At 36.7% G+C, this 15,300-nt stretch overlaps 1 protein-coding gene across 1 annotated transcript in view; it reads left to right on the top strand.

Annotated features, from left to right (window-relative positions):
• LOC135205245 (cell adhesion molecule Dscam1-like) overlaps positions 1–15,300 on the top strand; it is a 261,713-nt gene that overhangs the window by 26,809 nt on the left and 219,604 nt on the right. The window contains exons 9-10 of the mRNA XM_064235593.1: positions 2,113–2,262; positions 7,150–7,273. Of these exons, the coding sequence (XP_064091663.1) occupies positions 2,113–2,262; positions 7,150–7,273 (274 nt within the window). The remainder of the gene's footprint in view (positions 1–2,112; positions 2,263–7,149; positions 7,274–15,300) is intronic.

A 15,300-nucleotide genomic window follows, 5' to 3' on the forward strand; every position in this document is an offset into this window, starting at 1 on the left:
ATCTCTTTTTCGTTATAATGTTAAATTTTGTTTTTATATTCCTCTATAAGAATGAATGCGTTATTCATGCATTGATGTTATTTTAATCGCATCTCATTTTAGTCTCTTTCAAAAAAATCAAAGCAAATTCAGTCAAAGTATTAATATGAAAACTCAGATTTCAACTGACGAAATATCTAGATGAATGAAACGCTGATATTCATTCATAGAATCCTGAAGGAAACGAAGTAATTAATTCAAAATCGTCCGAACTGATTTGACCAAGGCAATAATGATAATATTTCGAAATTGGAAATCACTGGCTGAAACAACCCGGTCATTTTTTAAACTTTTAATAGTAAGTGAGTTAAGCATCGATTTGCGTGATCAATATTATATGAATTAAGGTCCAGTTTGCGTAGTCAGTATTATCTGAATGAAGCTTCAATTTGCGCAGTAAATAATATTTGAATTAAGCTTCAATTTGCGTAGTAAATGTTATATGAATGAAGCTTCAATTCGCGTAGAAAATATTATATGATTGAAGCTTCAATTTGCATAGTAAATGTTCTATGAATGAAGCTTCAGTTTTCGTAGTAAATATTATATGAATGAAGCTTCAATTTGAGTAGTAAGTGTTATATAAATAAAGCTTCAATTTGAGTAGTAAATATTATATGAATGAAGTTTCAATTCTCGTAATATATAGTATATGGATTAAGCTTCAAATTTCTTAATAAATATTATATGAATTAAGCTTCAATTTGCTTAATATATATCATATGAGTTGAGCTTCAATTTCCTTAATAATCGTTATATGAATTAAGCTTCGGTGTGCTTCAGAGGCTTCACGTTTTCACGCCCTCAAAGATCCATTTCTGTATTAATAACTTAAATCGGGTATATAAAGGAGTTTATTTATATTCTAAATAGTAACTGACACCCTCCTGAAGCCTTGACATATATCACGCCCAAGGAAGTGTTGGTGATTCGATAGTGGGCGGACCTAGGGTGAATTGGCCATCCGTGTGGGCGTTTATGTCAGGGTGGTGGGAGGGGTGGAAGTTAGGGCCCCCTCTGTCCCCTTTTTACTAGGGGTGAGGGGGGGGGGGGAGATAAGGAAAGGGTGGATGTTTTTTTTACTGAAAAGTCATTTATTTTTAGAAAAATATTTTATTTTTTCTGGTTTATTCGATTTTTTGTCAACTGAATAAACTGGACACAATTTTCAATCCGTCAATTTTTTCGAAAAACATTCATTAGAAAAAGTAAATTTTTTTTTCGAAGATAATCTTCAGAGATTTGTTAAATTAAAACAAAATATTCTTCAAAGATTTAATTATTAAAAAAAATCAAATATTTAAGTTTTTTTCTGAAAAAAATCTAAGTTTGTCAAGTTTCTTTCGAAATAATATTCAAAGGTTTTTCGATTTTTTCGAAAAATAATTTTTTAGAATTTGGCCAATTTTTTTTATAAAAAAATGTTCAAAGACGTAAATTTTTTTCAAGTTATTTCCTCATTGGCTAAATAAAAATAAAACTATAACCTCGCCCCTTGAAAAAGAGACTGTTATAGACATTAAAGGGAACATGGAAGAAGGGAGGGAATTCACTTCTCTGTCGAAGTAAATCAAAAGAATTGGATCTTTGATGGAAATATTTACCAAATATGTCTTTTCTTATCCTGGTTAGCGATTCCTCTTGGACTTTTAATCATTTCATGTTCTTGAAAATTTAAAGATTTTACATTGAGTTCTGTTTAAGTATAGTACAAGTAGAGATTAATATATATTGACTTCATATAAAATTGCTTACTAGTTTCAGTAATTTTGTAGAGATGTAAAATAGTTTTATCATTCTGAACCAAGATTTTGATTACGAAAGCTCTATAGGTCATCATTATTTGTATTTCATACTTATGATATTTAGGTTAATTTATAAGTATTAAGTATATATCAAAATTAAGTCAATTTGCAAGCAACTAACATATATAAATCAATCAATACCTCACGATGAAAACCAGAACCTCTTCATAAAAGTCCAAGTGCTCTCGCTTACCTGAAAAATATGGTCGCCCCTTCGCACGCATCTAACACTTCTTCTTTTGTCCTCTCTCCCTCCAACCTCCTGCAGATGGCAAGTACCTCGTCCTTCCCTCTGGTGAGCTCCACATCCGCTCCGTCAGCAGCGAAGACGGCTTCAAGAGCTACAAGTGCCGTACGATCCACCGCCTCACTCAGGAAACGCGCCTCTCAGCTACCGCAGGTCGATTGGTGATCTCAGGTAAGAAGAAGAGGAGGAGGGAGAAGAAGAAGAAGGTTTTGGGTGGTGTTTGCCTGTGTTTGAAGAGAGAGAGAGAGAGAGAGAGAGAGAGAGAGAGAGAGGCGATGGATAGATGGAAGGGGAAGTTGCTGGAGGTTGTCTCTGAGAGAGAGAGAGAGAGAGAGAAAAGGGAGAGGGGGGGGGGGGGGGAGAGACAGAGAAAAAAGAGAGAGAGAGAGAGAGAGAGAGAGAGAGAATTGAAGAATTTGAGTAGAATTTATACTTTTGAGTAGAGTGAGAGCACTGGAATTGGAAAGAGAGAGAGAGAGAGAGTGTGTGATTGATTGGCAGGGCGATAGCTAGATGGATGGGACAATGCCTCTATAGGCTGGTTGTGAGAGTGGTTCGTGGATGGATGGATTGAAAGGTGCTGAATATTTGTTTAGATTTGAGAGATGGGGGAAATTAGCTGCTATGAAAGAATCCATCCAATTTTTTTTTTTTTTTTTTTTTTTTTTTTTAAAGGAATGAGCTGGGTTACTGAGTAGGTCTAAAGAGAGTGGGATTATGAGATACCCTTAATAAGTAGCAATTAAATCAGAATTAGAAACTAGTCGGATAAGTGAAGATGAGTAATAATTGAAAAGAGAAAGGAAGCTATTTTCTGTTATAGAAAACAGGAGAGGTTAGAATTTTATTTTTTTTATCATATTGTCGATAACACTGATGTTTTATGAAAACTCTGGATAAAATTATTTTTAAAGTTTAAATGAGATGAACCAAATAACTTGTGAAACTTAGACGAATGTATAATTCGATTAAATGACGAAGGAAATGTTTATGTTTGATAGAAGGTATAAAAAAGAAAATCTTACGACATTTTGTTAGGGAGACTGTATGACTGCATGTATTAAAATGTATGGAAGCTCGTAGTTTTTTTATACGGTGTATGATAGGTCATACATGATTTGAGAAGTATGGGGTCATACAATTTTATGAAGAGGTATGGGAGGTCATATTGTTTGATGATTGTCTGAAGGTCATTTGTGTTTACTTGGATGTAAGGGAGGTCACGGGTACTTAGTAAAATCTATGTTAGGTCAAGTATGTGTAGTGGGCAGTATATGTAAAGAACAGTCATGTTGATTTAATAGAATGTAAACATTCAGGATTATAATATTATACAAGAGAAAGCACATTTCACGACCCAGATAAACCAGCCAAAAAAAAAATACTCGCCTGACAAATGCTCGAATGAGGGACCAAGAGAGGACCGATAAATGTATCGTGAGAATTTATTAGGAATTCATGTAGGAATTTATCAAAGAGGGAGAGAGAGGCTGCACCCTAGATACTCTTTTGAGATTTAATGCTGGAAGGGTCAAAGGAAAGAATTTTTCTTGGGAATTGCAAAGGGAGAGAAAGAGGGAGGTTAGTTTATGAGAGAGAGAGAGAGAGAGAGAGAGAGAGAGAAGAAGTAGGTCACTGTGTGCTTGTATTTAAGATTTATTTAGCCTGTGAAGAGATGTATGTGAAAATTTATTTAAGTATTTTAGAGAGAATGTGTCTGTGTAGAGAGAGAGAGAGTTGGAAAAATTAATTAGAAGAGTTTGAAGAGGATGTATACCTTTGTGCAAACTGAGAGTTGTGGAAAGGGAGAGAGAGAGAGAGAGAGAGAGAGAGAGAGAGAGAGAGAGAGAGAGAGAGAGAGAGAGAGAGAGAATGGTATTGAATGGCAAAGGGTTGGGTAATTCTAAGTCTATTGAAATATATATGTATTGATTTGCATTTATTCATCAATAAAAAGCTGCAACTTTTAAGTAATTTTCAAGTGATTAAAATTTGTGTAGTGCAGCTCAAGAGTAAAGTAAAATATTCACTCAAATTATGATTTCACTATTGAAAGATATATTTGAAATATACTTTGACATATTTGTAGGATATAAGTTAGCCAACGGCATCCACGGAGCGACTGTAGTATAACGGTTCGAAGCTTCCGTTCATTCAAATTTTGAAAATAACGGTTTTCTGGCGATTCAAATTTCAAATCCTAACGGTTTTAACGGTCACTTAAGAAGCCAAACCGTCATCCTCTGTGTCTGTGAATGCCGCTGGTACTTTTGAACAAGGAGCCTGAATGTTGGGATAGGGTACCCCTGCCGTCTCTTAAATTCAATTCAAAGTTAAATTTATAAATTCAACAATTGGCATTTTGATCAAATTTCTCAAGTACTGGCCACCAAAATTCAAAATTGTCACGATCCAAATTCAAAATTATCTTTTTGAAAATGTTGCTGCCTCTACCTTTCCAAACGCCTATCTGTTCCACGCAATGTTAAAAGTCACATTAGCTCGTTCTTTTAGTTTTTTTTATTTAAAAAAAAAATAAGTTTAAACACAAAACACAGTCAAACCTAACGCCACGAATGTACGATACAGAACGATCAAAATCTTGAGTTTTTTTATTTATGTTTTTTCTACTTTATCTCCTTTCTTGACTTCGTTATTCGTCTGTCTTTGCGTTCTTCTTTTCGTTTCTCGTAGGCATTTAGGACTTATCGTCTTGGGAAAAATAGAAATAGGCCTAAAAACACGTTGGGATGGAGTTACAAGCCCTACTAGACTTTCAGAGCTTGATAGACCTAGGCAATGATTATGACTCCCACGTCTCATTGAGAGAGAATCTTATAGACCTAAGCAATGGGTTAGTGAAGACTTGTAAACCCTTGGCATAGGGACTCTTATAGACCTAGGCAACGGGTTGGTGAGAAGGTCTAGGCCCTAGGCGTGGAGATTTCTATAGACCTATGGTAGAAGGTTGGGTGAGAATTCTGTAGACCTATGCTAGATGGGGTTAGGTGGGGTGCATAGGCCTATGATAGGAGTTAGGTGCCAACTTTGTAAATTCCACTTGACTAATGAATTACTGTTTTGAGTTGATTGTTGAGTAGACGAGATGGTCAGTCAACTTCACCTGGATGAGCAAGAGTTAGCGGCAAAGGTAAGTGCTGGTTGCCGAGTTTGTCACACTGGTGCGTTGAAGTCACCTCAATCACCTCGTGTACTTGAGAATTCTTGTTTTTTTTAAGAATACTCAAGTATTCCTTGAGATTCATTGAGTTGCAGATGTATGTACCTCCCACATACGCGTGAATATGTGTTCCTTATTCTTCTAAATTGATATAAGTATTCATATTAGATTCATATGTATGAGTATATATTATATTTTTGGAAGAATTATTAATTTGAAACCACTAAAAACACGCGATTAATTTATGTACTCTACAATGAAATATGGTTTCATAATTTTTCAAAAATTTTGTAGCCTTATAATTTTAATGAATATTTAAGTTTCATCATTGAAATTTTGATTTTGCATTTTGTATTCTTCATTAAAATACAGTTTTGAACATTAATTAGAACTTTAAAAACTATTTTCAACGTTTCCTTGCTTAATTGAAGCTGTATAACGTGTTATTGAGAAAGATCGAACCACGCACCAGTGTGATAGTCAACTGTTTCTAAGATAGTTTAGTCAAATGTTCTAACTTTGTGTCTTGGAGGAGAATAGTAAGCTTTTGTGACATTCCTTTGGTTGATTGATTATTACATGCTACTTTGCGTCGCTCGTGGTTTCTTTTGTGGTTGCGTAACCGTGCGGAAATTGAAATATAGATATATATATATATATATATATATATATATATATATATATTATATATATATATTTCTCTCGTTGTTTATGAAATACTTTTGTGGGGATTAAATAAATATCTTGAAAGTTTGAGAGGGGATTGTATATACATCTTTTTGGTGTCAACCGTCTTGGTATAAATTTGAAGTGATAATTGAAAAGTCATAATTTTCTACAATGAATTTTTTAATAGGGACACTGATCTGATTTTTATTAATAGAACCAAAGGTATTTTGTTTTTAAAACTTGGATATTTGGTAATTTTTTATTTTATATGTGGTGACCAATTTATTTCCTCCCTAGAAATGATAAGTAATTTTTTATACTTCTATTTGCTCTTAAATAATTTACAATAAAATAATGATTTTTAGTAATGTTGTTTTAAAGCAACTGGCTCAACTGGGAATATGAAAATGGCATTTAAGAAGAATTAAAACTTATTTATCCAAAAAAGTTATCAGGAGAACTCGTATTGTTTTTTTTTCGTTTAAAAACTTTAAACGATATTCTATGTATTATGAACGACAGTATTTTTCGAGTATAACTCGTAGGATTTGATAAAACTCGACAATTGTCACTTTATCAGTTTTGGTTCCATATGACCTATTACGTTTGGTCATTGTGTGACCTCGTTTAGAATATGCATGTCTTTCTTTGACCTCGTCTTTTGACCTCGTTTGAGAGAGTTATATCTCCTACTGTTGCGAGGTATGTCGTTTAGTTTATATATATATATATATATATATATATATATATATGTGTGTGTGTGTGTGTGTGTGTGTGTGTGTGTGTGTAAGTTATGTATGTTATGTATGTATATACAGTAAGTCCCTATATTTGCACTTACAGATGCTTGAAAAACAGAGCATGTATTGTTAGAGTACAAACCCATCATCAGTAAGAGTACTATGTTTTAGCAAGGCAATATTTTAATAACCTTCAAAGCATTTCTCCTATCATATTTTACAAAGCACCTTCATAGTGACAAGCATCTCCTGTTCACTGATAGCATTTGAGTATGACCTTCTCTAGGTGACCACCTTGGAATAAGTTCCAAAGGGCAACGAATTTAATTTACCATCACTCAAACTTACAACAAACCATTAGAAGTTGTTGCGAGAGGCAGGGGTCATACAAGTCCCTAAAATTCAGCAGACTGATTGCCCAAGACTCTGAAGAATTTGACAAAAAGCCCTTACCCGTTGCAATTACAGAACCGATGGGTAGCAGCGGACCACAGTGGACTTCAAAGAGTGTTTTACAGTCCTTTATAGTTAAGGCTGGACTTCCTACAACTCTCCTGTGCGAAGCTCAGGCGCATCCTAGTCCAGGTTTCAGGTAGTAGGATCTCTATGAAGGATTCAGTGTAGGAATAAATCTGTTTCCTTTATCATGTTTTATGTAGTATCAGGTGGTAGGGATCTCTTTAAGGATTCAATTTAGGAAGATATCTGTCTCCCTTTTTATGTTTCCTGCATTATTGGGTAGTAGGATCTCTTGAAGAATTCAGTTTATAGAGGCCTTTGTCCTAATTTATGTTGCTTGTATTTTTAAATATAGTAGGGTCTTAGGGAGTGCAGGATATCTGAAGGATTTAATATAGAAAGAATCCTTTGTCTTACTTTATATGTTTCATGTTTTTCCAATTACAACAGGGTGCTTATGAGTGCAGGATTGGACTTGAAATTCACTTTAAGTTGGTAGGACTGACTTCATACTGCTGGTTTATGCTGACAAAGAGACTGTTTTAGAAATCAGTATAACACCAGGCCCAAGTTCACCAATTTAACTCAAAATCTAAGCGTCCCATTGTAAATGCAACTTGTAATTAATTGCATCTGCAGAGCCAATGGGAAGTAGCGGACCACAGTGGACCTCGAAAACTGTGTCGCAGTCCTTTGTAGTCCAATCGGGACTCCCCACCACTCTTCTTTGTGAGGCGCAAGCTCATCCTAGGCCCGGTTTCAGGTAGTAGAAACTTCTAAAAGGGAGTCATTGTACGCTATTGCTTTTGTGTACTGAAAAATGTATCGGATAAGGTTTATAAGTTGTGTCCCTGACCTGTTGGTATCTTCTGCAGAAAAGTTTGTAAAAGATATGTACTGTAGAGGCCTACTGTATTGGTATCTTGTACAGAAGGGCACATGGCTTTTAACATATGCAACAACTCTGGCTTTTTACAAAGGTAGTTATACAGATATAGAAAAAAGTTAATTGTATCTTAGTTTAACCAGACCACTGAGCTGATTAACAGCTCTCCTAGGGCTGGTTCGAAAGGATTAGATTATTATTTACGTGGTCAGGAACCAATTAGTTACTTAGCAATGGGATCTACAGCTTATTGTGCGATCCAATCCACATTATATTGAGAAATGAATTTCTAATCACCAGAAACAAATTCCTCTGGTTCCTCACTGATACAGAATTCATGAAGGTGCACATGTTATAGAGGGTTTACAGGTGAATTTAGACTGTAACTTTCTGGTATCTCTTCCAAAGAATATTACAGTTAGAACTGACTTAGTGAGGATTAATGAGTTAAGAGGCTGTTTACTATATGCAACGTAGTATTTCGATCATAGCTTTCATCAATATAGTCAGGGAAAGTTCAATCTGTGGAGTGCACTAAGAGCTAAAAGGGTGTGGCAGACCCATTTTGATATTTTTCTCAATTAGGTATGCTTTCAACTAAGCCCAAGTGGGATAGAACAGTAAGAGGAGCAGACCCACTTACAAAGGAACCACTAAAGGCCTACTTAGTGGAATCATTGAAGACTCGTCTTAGGATTGAATTGGATTTATCCTAACATTCAGTGTCTCAATAGTTTACCATCCTTGGAGTGAAGGAGGCCTTTTGCTCTCCCTCCACCCCAGAAACTCCTTCCATGGCGCACACACACACACACACACACACACAATTGAACACGGAATTACATTTTGTTTACAGATGCTATGGGCTTGTCAGCCCCGCGATTGCCAAGTAGGAATAAAGCCCAGAATTTTGAGGTTCCCGAAGGCATTGCGACCACGCTGTTGTGTGAGGCGCAGGCCTCACCCTCACCCACTACCAGGTGAGATGATGTAACGATATATATGTGTATATATATATAATATATATATATATATATATATATATATATATATATATATATACCCTATATATGAAACCCTGTGGACCAGTAGTTGTCACCCTTCTCACAGGCAGAAAAACCCGAAATCGATCCATGCGGAAGTAGAACGATTCAATTCTGTCACTTGAAAAATGGCTACCACTTTTGACCTTAGAATTGAATTGTACGAGGTAGATACCTAACTATCGTAGGTCGCAGACAGGCTTGAGAAGGTTTTGGGACTGGCAGTCTCGTCCCGAAGAACTTGTGGTTAAAAAAGGCGTGTGGAATTTCATGGCTTTTTCTATTTGATTATCAGACCTGTTGCAATCAAATTAAACTTTTGCGTGTTGGCTGTTTCAGTCAGGCTCCTTCTTCACTTATGAACTTATATTAAAGATATTACTTAAGGATTTTTATGAAGTGATTCAGTCGTTAAATAGGCCTAGCTGCCCCCATCAACTTAAACTTATCACCTAGAGATTTGTTATGAAGTGAATCACTCATTAACAAGTGATGTGTCTACACTTAGAGCCCGTTGTCCTAGCTACCCTTCTTGACTTATACTTATTACATAGAGATTTGTTATGAAGTGAATCACTCATTAACTAGGCCTGTGTCTATACACTTAGAGCCCATAGGCCTAGCTGCCCCTAAGCTCCCAACGAAAGAGACAGGTTCTATGGTCACCGAAGTTTCGGGAGACGCCATCTGCCTCTTCTGCCAGGCCCAGGGTCATCCTCCACCCAAGTCAAGGTCAGGGAAATGTCTCAGTCTCTTATTCTCTCTCAAGATTGTTTCGGCTTTTTATGGCAAATGGATTTTTCATGTCTGTTTTTTTATCCAATTATGGGATTGACAGTGACAAGCGGGTGTTCTGAAGCTATTGTAGTGATTAGGTGTTTCTCTCTTTGCTGTCCAACTTCTTTAATTTTAAATTCTTTTAATTTTGGCCTGCCAATTTATAGATAACTGCTTCGGCGAGATATGTGACTCTTCAGAAAGGTGATATTAACTTCATTTTAAAAGTTTATCACGACATTAGGGCTACACCTGTCATAACTATTAACTTGAGAAATTGGGTATTTCTGTCATAACCTTAACTGGATTCCTTTTTCCGTCAGTTTATCTTTTTTTTCTGGTGAAAGCTTGTGATGATTTTTAAGAGAAAATAGAGTAGTTGAAGAAATCAAAAGGTAGAGGCAGCTAATTTCATTCTTGAATCCTCTAAAATGACCACATCCGGTTCGGGATTCCTTCAGGACGCCAACTTAATCCTAAACCTTAGCCTTAAACCGACAAGGTTTATTGCAAGAGTCGATCCGTATGATTGACCCAAAGTAATCCATTCCTTCGTTCGTTTTCCAAGATGCCGCTGGCATCAGTGCCCCTCGGTTGCCAAGTAAGGATAAAGGGGACATTGTGGAACATACAGAAGGCTCCTTCGTGCCCCTGTTTTGCCAGGCTCAGAGCTATCCCCTGCCGGAATTCAGGTAAGTACGTGACACGGGATTGATTACAGGTGTGCAGGGGGAAGGAGAAGATGGTTGCCAGTTGTCTCAATTTAGGTATGGGCGACAAACGGATATTACAGAGAAATTCGGAAGGCCGCAGGTTATTCCGTATTTTGGAGGATTTTCATGTTTTTATTATTATAATTATTATTATTATTATTAGTCGGGAGATGAGCCCTATTCATATGGTACATGCCAAAGGGGCCACTGACATGAAGTTCAATATTCCAAAGAATATGGTGCTCATTGGAAAGTAGTAACAGAAGATAGGAAATACAGAGAAGCTATAAATTGATAAATTAATCGATAAATAAGTAAGAATGTAAACAAAATATTAAATTCCAAAGTGAATTGTTTTAAAGTAATAATTCGCTCGTACTTTTGAGGCTCTTAATTGTGCGACAATGTTGTTTGATAACATCGAAGTCATTTTTAGCTAGTGAATTCATTAGTGTTTTATTGGGAATACTCAGCCGTAGGTGGAGAGGAGGAGTTTTCTAATCTTGAAGAATAAAAGTGAGACGAAAATAAGGGGTCTGATGGAGAGTGTGGGTGAGAGTTGCCCAAATTTGGGTGGGCCAACTTCCTACAATTTCGACGGGCTAATAGATGTTTTATATAGTGCAGTTTAGGGACACCTGTATGGAATTTTTTTTTTTTTTTTTTTATCTTTTTACGTATTATATTATTATTGTTGTTATTATTATTATTATTATTATTATTATTATTATTATTATTATTATATTATTATTATTATTATTATTATAATATTATTATTATTATTATCATCATCATTTATAAAAGTAGTGGTTACTTCAGCAGCGTTACACTTGTAGGGATTCTCCTCTATTTTCCGAATAGCGGCCTTTTCCGTGCTACTTAAACAGGCTAGTAGAGCGCCTATAAAGGCCATGATCTAATAAAAGGTCAAAATCTGTAAAATTCAAATATATAGACACCGATTTTGACACTGTATTTGATCATGACCTCTATAGGCGCTCTACTAGCCTGTTTAAGTAGCACGGAAAAAGCCGCTATTCGGAAAATAGAGAAGAAGCTCTACAAGTGTAACGCTGCTGAAGTAGCCACTACTTTTAGTAAGTATGCTTGAGAGAGGGTCTGCTTCCTAAATATTATTATTATCATTATTATTATTATTATTATTATTATTATTATTATTATTATTATTATTATTATTATTCTATCTACCCTTTTGCTTTGTCTATAACCCCTCGAATTCATTGAGGATACTTAACTTTTATTTGTATTTGTACACAAACACCACGGTCATAGGTTCACAGAGAACGCCGTTTTGTATTCAGGCTTCTTGAACGTTTATTTAAAACGTTTTCTGTTCCTTTCGTCCGGAAAACTTATCATTTCTCATGCCTGTTTCCCCTCTGGCTTTATTCTCCCATCAATCATCATCATCATCATCAGACGCTGCCGGGAGCAGCGCCCCCCGTCTCCCCTCCCGGGACAAGGGGGTCATTGTGGAGCAGATCGAGGGGTCCTCTGTCCCCCTATTTTGCGAGGCGCAGAGTTACCCTTTGCCCAGCTTCAGGTAATTTCGAAAGTTGTTCCTTAGAGAGAGAGAGAGAGAGAGAGAGAGAGAGAGATCTGGTAACAGGAAAGAAATCTTATACCGTAATGTTGTCAGTTTTGTAGACCAGGGTGGGAAGGAATTCCTATATTCCTACAGACTGGCAGCAGACGTCGTTGAAACTTAGAAATGTTCTGGGAACTTGACTTTGAAAGATTCTGGGAACTTATATAAAGATTCTGGGATCCTAGAAACATTCTGTAATCTTGGAAAGATTCTGGGAATTTAGTAAGATTCTGGGATCTTAGAAACATTCTGTAATCTTGGAAAGATTCTGGGAATTCAGTAAGATTCTGGGATCCTAGAAAAATTCTGTAATCTTGGAAAGATTCTGGGAATTCAGTCAGATTCTGGGATCTTAGAAACATTCTGTAATCTTGGAAAGATTCTGGGAATTTAGTAAGATTCTAGGAACTTGGAAAGATTCTGAAATATTTTAGGAATTAGAAGGATTCTGGGAACAAAATATTTCAGGAATTGGAAATATTTTGTAATCTTGAAAAGATTCTGGGAATTTAGTAAAATACTAGGAACTTTGAAAGATTCTGGGAACAGAAATATTTTAGGAATTGGAAGGATTCTGTGAACACAAACATATTTCAGGAATTGAAACATTCTGTGGGAACTTGGAAAGAGTCTAGGAACTTAGAAACATACTGAGAACGTAGAAAGATTCTTGGAACTTTGAAGGATTCTAGGAACTTGAAAAGACTGAAACTTACAAACACTCCTGGAACTTAGGAAGTTCCTTCAAATTTAGAAATACCTCTTATACTTAAGGCTGGCCAGGTTGGGGTACCACTACTCCCAAACTTAAACAGGCTGTACACATATACCACTTGACCATGTCATAAAAAAAAGCCTAATTCCTCCCCAGATTCCGTGGGTAGCTCAGCACCTCGTCTACCCAGTGACGACAAAATCACGACCGTCACCAAACCTTCTGGTCAGGACTTCGCTCTCTTATGCCAAGCTCAGGCGTTCCCTGTGCCGGCGTTTAGGTAGGGTTGGGCTTGGAACCTGCCGTGGATTGTAGTACATTGACGCTATTGTTATTTTATAGTGGTTTTATTTGGTCATTGCGTCACAAATCTGGGAGAAGGTAAAGTTGAATAAGTTGGTGAATGGGATCCCCATAACTTTTTAAAAGTGGGAAGGTTATATGAATCAAGGAAAACGGAAGTGTCTAGAAAATACCAAAGCTTTCTAGCAGGGTGCTATCTCTCGGTTATATTTTAGACTCGTGTGTTGCAAGTAAGTTTAAGCCCTAGTGCAGGTCAGGTCAGATGAGGTCACTTTGGTCATTCTCTTTCTTTTTAAAAGAAAGGGGAGCATTGTCAAGACTAAACTCGTATATTTGATTTGGGAAACCGTAAGTAGAAAGAGAATTCCCAATTCAGGCTTCCTTTTTTGAAGGGTTCCTGTGCCCAGCTACTCCCATCAACTCCAGTCCGCTTCTGTCAGATCTTCTCCACTTTGTCAACTCCTGTCAAATCCTGTCGACTTTGTGAATTCCTCTACACTCATGTTAACTTGTGTCCACTTTTTTAAATCCTACCCACTCGTCCCTCCTGCCCATTCCTATCAATTCCTGTCTACTCCTGTCAATTCCTGTCCACTCATGTCAATTCCTGCACACTTGTGTCAACTCCTGTCAAAACTCCTTTTCACTCCTGCCTGCTCCTATCAACTCCTAACAAGTCCTGTCCACTCCTATCAACTCCCGTCAATTCATGCCCCCTCCTGTCAAAGTCCAGTCCACTCTTGCCCACTTCTGTCAACTCCTTTCTACTCCTATTAACTCCTGTCAACTCCTGCCATTATTTTCACAGACTCAGTCGGCAGTTCGGCCCCAAGACTCCCCACAGACGACAAGATTCACTCGGTGTCGAAGGCTTCAGGGCAGGATTTCGCCATTCTGTGTCAGGCTCAGGCTTTCCCCCTGCCGGCGTTTAGGTACACTGGGCTTTGAAGTTTTTTTTTTAAGAGGTTGTGTTCCCCTGTGAAGGAATTATAACCATGATATACTTCCTTGTTGAGGAATTATAGCCAGATTTTGTCCTTGCCGGGGGAAATTATAACCAAATGTTTCTGGTGAAAAGAATTTATATTACCCAAGAATATGTTTCCTTGCGAAGGAACTGTGGCTATAATGTGTTTCCTTGGGAGGGAATTATAGCCATAATGTGTTTCCTTACGAAGGAACTATGGCTATAATGTGTTTCCTTGCGAAGGAATTATAGTCAGAATATCTTTCCTTCCGAGGGAATTATAGCCATAATATGTTTCGTTGCGAAGGAATTATAGCCAGAATACGTTTCCTTCCAAGGGCATTATAACCAAAATATATTTCCTTGTTGAGGAATTATTGCCAGAATATGTTTCCATGCGAGGGAAATGTAACCAGAATATATTTCCTTTGCTGCATAAATCGTTCATTTTTTCTTCTTATTATTTGTAATGTTTCTCACTTCCTGGACTTTTCTGTTTGTTTGTGTATTGCTTCTCACATCACAGTTTCTTGATTTTTATTCGTTATGTTTTTTTAATTGATTGATGGAGACAGAAAACTTTAATTTCAATTTTATTTATTTTTTTATTAGTTTCGTGTCGATACTTACAAAATGTAAGCCGGTGCTTACTTATGCACTTATCTGTCGTCCTGTAATTTTATTCATTATGAATTTTAAGACTTTTATATGGCCTGTGTGTCTGTACGTCTGTGTGTGTTTTTCCCAAATTGTTTCATTCCGCGTCAATGTTCCCGGTAGCCACGACGCCAGATAATGATTAATTATTCATTCATTTCATTATTAATTGTGACATTACACTTACAGCGTAATGAAAGGAATATAATTAAAGAAATTGCTATGGAGTAATGATTTGAAAGAGTCACTTAATGATAGATAAGAGAGAGGAGAGAGAGAGAGAGAGAGAGAGAGAGAGAGACATTAAATTTAATGGTCTACGAAGCTATATAAAACTCATTAGCAGTGCCAGAGACAGGACAGGGGGTGAGCATAAGCTTAATGTTACCTAGTAATCATCACCTCTCTCTCTCTCTCTCTCTCTCTCTCTCTCTCTCTCTCTCTCTCTCTCCTCATGCGTAAGCGATTCACCGGGAAGGGGAAATGACAT

This window comes from Macrobrachium nipponense, chromosome 49 (assembly GCF_015104395.2).
Source record: "Macrobrachium nipponense isolate FS-2020 chromosome 49, ASM1510439v2, whole genome shotgun sequence".
Taxonomy (NCBI): Eukaryota; Metazoa; Arthropoda; class Malacostraca; order Decapoda; family Palaemonidae; genus Macrobrachium; species Macrobrachium nipponense.